The following is a 9,355-nucleotide window of genomic DNA, read 5'->3' as shown; positions in this document are numbered from 1 at the left end:
GAGTAAGGGATAGGCTTATAAGCTTGGGATTCTTCTTTTAGGCGACCGGCTAGCAACCTGTCACTATTTTAATCTCAATTCTATCAGTAAGCCAAAGCTGAACGTTGCCTATCAGCCTTTTTAAGACTGTTGGCTCTTGTCTAGTCCGTAAAGGATGTAGACGTAATCCAGAACATACATAGGTGGGCAGAAACTACATCTTTCCACTTGCCACGATATCTGCATACTTCCTTCGCTTAGAAACTTAGAATAATGACTTCTATATAATATACTAACTTAGAATACATGACTTCTACATATATATTAAGATCCCAGGACCTCGCCCTTGTAAGTTGACTTGAACAGGTACCAACACTCTGTCTCTGATGAGTTGAATAATTACATTATGTCAATCTCAATGTGGACGATCATTAAAAATCTTAATTGCACCATTTATATTTTTGCATAAAATGTTCTATTTAAATGCATTTATTGGTCTATTAATTGAACCAATAAGAGGAACCGACAGTGCTCTTTTTAATCGTAGATAACGAGGTTAATGCGCATGAGTCGATGGACGAGTGTGTAAGATATTTAAACCGTTTTCTTTTTCTTTCTGGTGTAAATATTGGTTAACTAACGGCCTCCGGCGGTAGTACGCTTGTCTGTGACACTGCAAGTCCCGGGTTCGAATCCCAGCCAGGGCATGATGAGAAAGGATGTTTCTCTGATGGGCTGGGTTTTGGATATTTATACTTACATACATACATATAATCTCGTCTGTATCCCTTGCGGGGTTGACAGAGCTAACAGTCTTGAAAATACTGATAGGCCATGTTCATGTTCAATTGAGATTCATATAAAGTAGCAGCTTCCGTCGCCTAAAAGAAAATCCCAAGTTTATAAGCCTATCCCTCCCGTAGTCGTCTTTAATGACATCCATGGGAAAGCGATGGAGTGGTCCCATTCTTTTTTCTATTGGTGCCGGGAACCACACGGCACTTGTATGTTTATCAAATTATCTACTTACAGTACTTACTGTGATTTAATTCCATTATTTATTATAAAATATAGTATCATTGGGTTTGTATCTCGTAACACAAGTCTTGAACTTACTTCGAGGCTAACTTAATCTGTGTAATATGTCCCGTATATATATGAGTCATTTTCAAAATAGATGTACCGTAACACAATATAAACACAAAAGAACAGTCCGATTTTGTTACACAAAAGATAAACTGTTCCACAAAGGAATTTGTAAGGGTCCGTACATAGGTATAATTATGTGGTTGGAAAAAAAGCATCAAAATAATTATCTGATCTTTATTAAAAAAAAAGGTACACATACCATCCATCCATAGCCAAATCACTTACAAAACATTTTTTTTTATCTGACAAAAGATTTAAGCGAAAATAATGTTCATGAACATAAAAAGTCAAATAACTTTGTTTAAATGAAAGTAAATTATTAAAATAAAACAAAAGTCAAACTTAAAAAACTTTGTCCAAACGAGAATAAACAATATCTTATTAAAATTAATAAAAAGTCAAATAACTTTGCTTTGTTTAAATGAAAGTAAATTATTAAAATAAAACAAAAGTCAAACTTAAAAAACTTTGTCCAAAAGAAAGTAAACAATATCTTATTAAAATAAATCAAAAGTCAAACTTAAAAAACTTTGTCCAAAAGAAAGTAAACAATATCTTATTAAAATAAATCAAAAGTTAAACTTATAAAACTTTGACTGAACATAATATTTGTGCATATCAAAAATTTAAATTAAGTATTAAAAGTCTTAATCAAAATAAATGCGATCACTGTCTTCTGATAACATATAGTAATTTGAAACTGAACTTAAATGGACATTTTTTACAATATTTGCAGCCGGGAGTGTATCTCTGTCAATTTTTTTTGGGGGTACGAATTTAAGCTGAGGTTTTTTTACAGTTTTTAAGAAAAATATTGTATACTTTATTTCAGGTCTGAGTTCGACGTTTTCAATAAATCCTATATAATATGTCCATCCCTTTTTTTCATAATATCTAACCAACACACTATCATTTTTATTGTAGTTTATAAAATTTTCTAATTCTTGTACTTTGGTTTCTTTTTCAGTTTTAGTTATATTTTCAGTCTCATTGTCTCTTTTAGCATAGTCTTTATTTTCTGATTCAGTCTCATTTTCTCTTCTTTTATCCTTGTTCGAGTAGTATTTTTCTGATTGTTTTTCTTCTATCACTACTTTTCCCTCTTCTATATTTTCTGATTCAGTCTCATTTTCTCTTCTTTTATCCTTGTTCAAATAGTATTTTTCTGGTTGTTTTTCTTCTATCACTACTTTTCCCTCTTCAATTATGGTCTCTTCAGTATCATCACTTTTTAGTTCTACTTCCGTACCTATTGTGGCCCCTTCTATTTCTGCCTTCTTTTCTTTTATCGCATTAGCATTATTAGTAATATTGTCATCTGCTGCATTTTCCATATCTTTTAACACTTTCTTATTTTCTTCGGCTGCACTCTCATTTCTAATATCTTGGAATCTTGATTGAATATTTGTGTTCGTTCCGAAACTTGTAGCTAGTTGATGTTTTATAGAAATGTCTATTTTGTCGACGTTATTAAGCCTAAATGGGCCGTAATTTTTTAAATCGAAATATCTGACATTTTCTGGAGTATTTCTTATATCAGATAAGAGGGTAATTTTCTTATTACTACTCTTAATTAGGTTTGTTGTCTTACTTTCTTCTAAAATATTTTCTTTGTCACCTGTTTTACTGTTTTCTGACTTGCACTCTTCTTCAACCTTCCAATCACTATCTTCGGATTCAGCATAAGTTATATCAGAATTAACGCTTGTATCACTGTCTGCTCTTGCTAATCGTTTCTTTTTTGTAATGCGTCTTCTTTTGATTGTCGTTCTTTCCGTTTCCGTTATATTTCTATTATATTTTCTCTTCTTATTCTTAATAATCAAGTTATGCTCTTTTAAGTCAAAACAATCACATAATGCTTCTTTACAGAAACAAGCCAGTTTTCTATATTTTATTGTATCGTCCTGGTCTGTTGTAATCACTTGATGTATAGTCATTGTGTTTGGAACAGGGATCAATTCTCTTGTACCAAATTCTTGTTTTACAGTTTGTATATTTTCTTCCGATATGTAAAAGAAAGCAATTTTCGACTGACCCTTTATTAGAGTGTCGTAGGCAGTTTGTGCATTGATAATGTCTTCACCGTGTGCAACTTTTTTGTCTAATGTCCGTTTTACTGCACCGCCTATCCCATCTGCTGCCCCTTTGCCGTGGGCAGATTCAAAGAATGACCAAGTAGAATTTTCAAAACCCATTTTTTTAATCATAATTGAATGTAGATAAAAATTGCCTTTCTGGCGATACTGGGTGGTGGGCCCATCGGAAAAAAAGTGTATTGTAGTCACATTCGTTATAATTTTTTTTATCTGTTCTAAAATAGGTGTCAGATGAGCCCAAATAGCTGAGGGTTCGTGATTATTTGAAGGTGAAATAGTGCAAAATGATTTTTCTTGTAAGCCCAGCTCGTTTTTGTAATAAATGACTCCAGTATGTAATGTAAACTGTTGTTTAGAACCGGCAAAATGTGTTGCTTGTACCTCTTCATTTAATTTGCAAAGATAATTTTCAGAGAAATCGCAATGTATAATGCACTGATTTTCAGTTAGTGTTTCTTTACATCTTTTATACATTTGGTATGCATGATAAATGTTGAAAAAGTGTTTTTTGAATATGAGAAGTTGTTCCGAAAATGTCTGTATCAAAGTTTCTAACGTACCTTGTACCATTTCTTTAGAAGTCTTCTTTGTAGTCTTGGTTTCAGTTTCCTGGTCAGTACTTTTTATTTTAGTGTATTCATGTTTCTTTGTAACCCAGCTGTACCAAAACACAGTCATATCTTTATTTTTTTGTGACTCATCAAATGAAATAATCTTATCTTTACATCTATCGCATTCATTATACATACACTTCTCATTGAACTTGTCACATACAATTTCTGAAACCAACTGTTCCAAATCGTCTGTTTCAAGAAGTCCGAGTATTTTTAGTTTCTGCGCTAGAAATGACAAATTTGCATGTTTGACACATGCACATGTGTTTCTTTGGGAACTCTTAGGATCCAAAATATAAAACGGCTTGTATCTGGTGAAAGTTGTATATGAAACCGAACCACCTTCCTCTTTATACTTTTTATGTAATTTATCTAGTGAATCTAGTAGATATCTTCTTTGTTTTTTATTTTTCTTACATGTTATAGTCTCTTTTTTTCCTGCTGTAATTCTGCTGTTATCGTCCCTTTCTAAAAATAATTGTATCTCGTTCATCCTTCTCCTTTTCTTCTGAAGTTGTGTTTGTCTTTGTCTGAGTCTACCTTTTAATCCGAAGCAAGAATGGCCGAGTTTAGTCTTTAATTTGTACTTTCTTACTAATTCGTTGTCAACCACATTCTTTAAAACCTTTTTCTCGGGTTTTTTTTCTGCTTTATTGTACTGATTATTCAACGATTCTTTCAAAACATATCCTTCAAGTATCACCTTTTTTACTTTTTTTTTCTCTGGAGTAGGTATATTTGGCACTGTTTCTTCCAAAAATTTTTCTGTTTTTGAACATGGTGTTGTTGCTTCTTTATTTTTCGTAGTGATATTTTTGTCTAAATTTTCGCAAAACTGTAAGTCCTCTTCTAATTTGTCTATGGATTTTTTTAAATTTTCAATTTTTACTTTGTAGCGAGATATAGCTCTTCTTTGTTTTTTTATAACTCTAGCCATCTTTTGAACTTTGTCTTTTAATACTGAATTTTCTTTTGATAAAATATATCGAACTTTACGTTTTTCTTTTTGAGTCGTTTCAGCAGTGTTGGTTGGTTTGCTAGTGGATGGTTCACCATTTCTTTTCTGCTTTTGCTCTCGCCATTTTTTTCGTTTTTCATTCTGCAAATAATCTGAAAATTGGTTAATCGGTTTATATTTTCTCTTGGTCCTCTCAGCATTCTCTTTTTTCAATTTTTCTAATTTATCGGGATTTTCGCGTTTTAATTTTTCTCTGTATTTTTTTTGGCGTTCGGCTGGAGTCATCGGAGGCATTTTTCGGTACCTATAGAGCAAACACACCAATACTTATCATTTTTTTTAAAATTAAAATACTATAGTTGAACAAAAAAAATGTCATAAATATCTGAAAGGATAATTAATAATATTTACCAAAGATACCTAATACCTACTCAAAATAAAATTGATCAAGCAGCATAATAAATAGGCAACCATACCTATTTTTAAAAAATATTTTATAATTTTACTTATTCAAGATATTACAAAGTGCAGATATAGATACACCCTTATCCTTTGTGTAACGTTACACATGTTACACAAAAGATTGTGTAACGCTTGAACGTCACACAAAAGAACAATTTCCAGTGGTGTCAACATAACCTTCAAAAAATTTATAAAGAAAAATCTTACTAATATAATTGTTTCATAGTTTTATTCTTATTGTACAAAACCAAACAACATAATTCAAAAAGATTTTTGCGGAATTTACTATTTACTTACCAGAAAAGTCCACGTTAAACAAGAGAATTTTTTGTTGACAAATCTCGAGCACACCATGATTCTTAACCTCAAAGTGAAATGACCGGCCGCACTGTCATTTGGTCAAGTTGGTAGTACCGTACAGTATTGCCATACTAAAATTTATTATGAGTGCGTTCAAAATCAATTAAATAGCCATAATATTTCAGTTACACATAAGAATTACACAAAAGAAATAAATTGGAGACATTTAATTAAAAACCAATAAATCGCCTATGCATTATCTTTTACTAATAACAATCGGTTTTGCGTAAAACAATATTTTCACCTATTCTACTATGAGCTAAATACAATTAGATTTAAAACATAAAATACCAAATTATTAGTTTGAATTAGAGGGAGTGTGTGGGCGACAAAAAAATATTGTATGAAAGGCATTAAATTACGTCTTAATTTTATTACTAATTTAGAAATTATTTATAAATCTAGTGTTATAAAAGTGATAAACGTTTAAATAATAGTTATAAGAAGCACATAAAATAGAATTAATCATATAAATCCAACATTAAAATAGTAAATATTCAAGGAGACAGATTTTGTTTAGTGTATGTACAACTATTTTGCAAATGACTCATATATATTTATTTACAAGGTTATGCCTCTGAAGACGAGCCCGGGAAACGCCTTAAGCTTTGATACTAGATAGGGAGGGAAGTCAGATTTTTGCAAAGGAACCTAATTCAAATCGAATCATTTACATATCTCGTTACCTGAATTTGAATTGTTCAGTTTTTACATACATACATATAATCACGTCTATATCCTACGCAGGGTAAACAGGCTCTGTCTCCCCCGCGTAGGATATAGACGTGATTCACAGTCAGAAGACAGTCTTGAAAAAACTGGTAGGCCACATTGAGCTATTTGGTTTAATGGTTCAGTTTTTCCTCACCATAAGGGCGATGAACATATAAAATATTTCTCGTAACTGCGCCACGTCGCTCGCGTCGCTTTGTTTAACAGTGTGCGCAGACCCTAATATTCCGAAGGAGTAAAATTTAACTAGAAACGAGGGTAACCACGGCTCTTAACCGCGCGGTTTAGAGTAAACTAGATTTACGAGTAACAAGAAATATGTTTTCCATATTACATGTAACTTTGTATGGCGCTTTATTACCTACACTAGCTGCGCCCGCGACTTCGTCCGCGTGGAATAGTTATTTTGGGCATCATTGAAGCTCTCAAGGATGAATAATTTTTCACAGTTTTTTTCACATATTCCATTATTTCTTTGCTCCTTATAGTTGCAGCGTGATGTTATATAGCCTAAAGCCTTCCTCGATAAATAGTCTATTCAACAGAAAAAGCATTTTTCAATTCGAACCAGTAGTTCTTGAGATTAGCGCGTTCAAACAGACAAACTCTTCAGCTTTATAGTATTAGTATATGTATGTATGTCAGGTGAAGTATGGTATATTTTTGAACCTTAGTGAAGGCCGAACGTATTTTTAAAACGAGTCTGCCACTAATTTTGGACATGTTAAATGAATAAATATATATCTATCTATAATCACGTATAAAATATCCCTTGCGGGGTAGACAGAACTAATAGTTTAAAAAGACTAAAAGGCCAACTGTATTTCTGTACACGTAAAATATGGTTTTAAAGAACATTTTTGTTTTCTCTCATATTTTTTGCATGAATTTTCATTTACCAACCTTTCAAAAGTATTTTACATATATACATATTGTCACGTCTATATCCCATGCGGGGAAGTCAGAGCAAACAGTCTTGAAAAGACTGATAAGCCACGTTCAGCTGTTTGGCTTAATGATAGAATTGAGATTCAAATAATGACAGGTTGCTAGCCCATCGCCCAAAATAAGGATCCGAAGTTTATAAGCCTATCCCTTAGTTGCTTTTTACGACATCCATGGGAACGAGATGCAGTGGTCGTATTCTTTTTTTTTTATTGTTACCGGGATCCACACGGCATTGTAGTGTTACATATATATTCCTATATTCATAGTCATTGGTAGGAGTACGTTCCGTTTCAACAAATAAAACGCTAAGATAAGATCTACGGTCACGACTGATTCATTCATGACGATGCAAGGTTACAACGGAACGTACTTACTTACTGTGTGGATTATTTAAACGGCTTTTGAGAACTATGAATGACTAGCGTCTGAACGCTACTTCTCTTCACTTGTAATCTGGATTTAATAAAAGGAAGAGTGCCGTGTGGTTCCCGGCACCGTTAAAAAACAGAATAGGACCACTCCATCCCTTTCCCATGGATGTCGTAAAAGGCGACTAAGGGATAGGCTAATAAACTTGAGATTCTTCTTTTGGGCGATAGCCTAGCGAGCTGTCGCTATTTGAATCTCAATTCTATCATTAATTCCAACAGCTGAACGTGGCCTATCTGTCTTTTAAAGACTTTTAGCTCTGTCTATATATATATATTATATAATAAAAACATATGTATTTGTCCAATTCTTGGTTATTTTTCTTCTTCTATGTATTACAATATGATTGATTGACGTAAACTTAATTCTAAGTGTAATCTCAAACCTTAGTGGGTTCGCTATGCTAAGTTAATACCTACTTAATGTTTTGTAAGATCTTTCATACAATAAAAATAAGAAAAATATGTATGTTCCTATGTAGATATAAAATAATTCACGACAATGAAAGCTAGCTGACAAACAAACAAACAGATAAAGGTTGCGTGTATCGACCGGAATGAATGGACCATTGGCCCGTGTACCATTGAGAGTTCGATGCTATCCAGTAGCTATCTGAACATGTCTGGGTAAGCTTGAGAAAAATGTCTTTTAAAAAATATATATGGAGACTGATTGCAAGGAACTTATTTTAATATATCTATAAAGGAACCCTCTTTTTGTAGTAAGTAAAAGAAAACTTTACATTTATCTATACTAATATTATAAAGCTGAAGAGTTTGTTTGTTTGTGTGAACGCGCTAATCTCAGGAACTACTGGTCGAGGATCGAGGAAGGCTTTAGGCGTTATATTATCACACTGCAATTATTAGAAGCGAAGAAATAACGGAAAATGAGAAAAAAAAATCTTTTCATCCTTGAGGGCTAGAATGATGCGCAAAATAACTATTTCATGGGGAGGAAGTCGCGGGCACAGCTAGTATATATATATAAATAGTGGGTAGGTATATGTCTATTACATACATACATAAAATCACGCCATTTTCTCGGAGGAAAAGACAGAGACTACATCATTCCACTTGTCACGATCTCTGCATACATCTTTCGCTTCATCCACTTTCATGACACTGTTCATGCAAGCTCGGCGGTTTCGAGTACTCTTGACCTGACCTTGCATATATACTTATGTATGTACGTACGTATGTATGTATGCATGCATGCAAGTAAATATGTATGCATGCATGCATGCATGTATGTATGAATAGGTAGATATACAAAACATAAACTGACTCGTAAATCCATAATCATTTTCAAATTCACTCACGAGCATAAATTATTTTCCATTCCTCAATCATGTCCCATCATTTAGCCACGCTATTCAATTTTCCATACTGTTCTGTTCATTTTGCGATGTTCCGTTATGCATAAAATAAGTAACGATATTATACAGCTGGATCGTGAAGGTATCTCTTTATAGATTTTCATGGCTACTAATAGCGCCGTGTCATGGATGGATGTCGTGAAAGGCGACTAAGGGATAGGCTTACAAACTTGGGATTATTTTATAGGCGATGAGTTAGCAACCTGTCACTATTTGAATCTCAATTCTATCATTAAGCCAAATAGCT

General features: G+C 33.0%; 1 protein-coding gene across 1 annotated transcript; it reads right to left on the bottom strand.

Moving 5' to 3' along the window:
- Positions 1-1,288: 1,288 nt before the first annotated feature.
- On the bottom strand, positions 1,289-6,174 carry LOC132902243 (uncharacterized). Its single transcript, XM_060946535.1, has 2 exons — positions 5,559-6,174; positions 1,289-5,103 (listed from the first exon to the last, which is right to left on the bottom strand). Exon 2 carries the CDS (start codon positions 5,091-5,093, stop codon positions 1,776-1,778), a length of 3,318 nt encoding a protein of 1,105 aa, XP_060802518.1. The 5' UTR covers positions 5,094-5,103; positions 5,559-6,174; the 3' UTR covers positions 1,289-1,775.
- Between the last annotated feature and the right edge of the window lie 3,181 nt (positions 6,175-9,355).

This window comes from Amyelois transitella, chromosome 11 (genome assembly GCF_032362555.1).
Source record: "Amyelois transitella isolate CPQ chromosome 11, ilAmyTran1.1, whole genome shotgun sequence".
In the NCBI taxonomy this organism is placed as follows: domain Eukaryota; kingdom Metazoa; phylum Arthropoda; class Insecta; order Lepidoptera; family Pyralidae; genus Amyelois; species Amyelois transitella.
The sequence above is the reverse complement of the archived record's forward strand: the minus strand, read 5'-3'. Positions and strand labels throughout refer to the sequence as shown.

What these genes read in the sequence shown, in the direction of transcription:
- LOC132902243 (XM_060946535.1), bottom strand. Translation starts at nt 5,093, where the DNA reads ATGCCTCCGATGACTCCAGCCGAACGCCAAAAAAAATACAGAGAAAAA.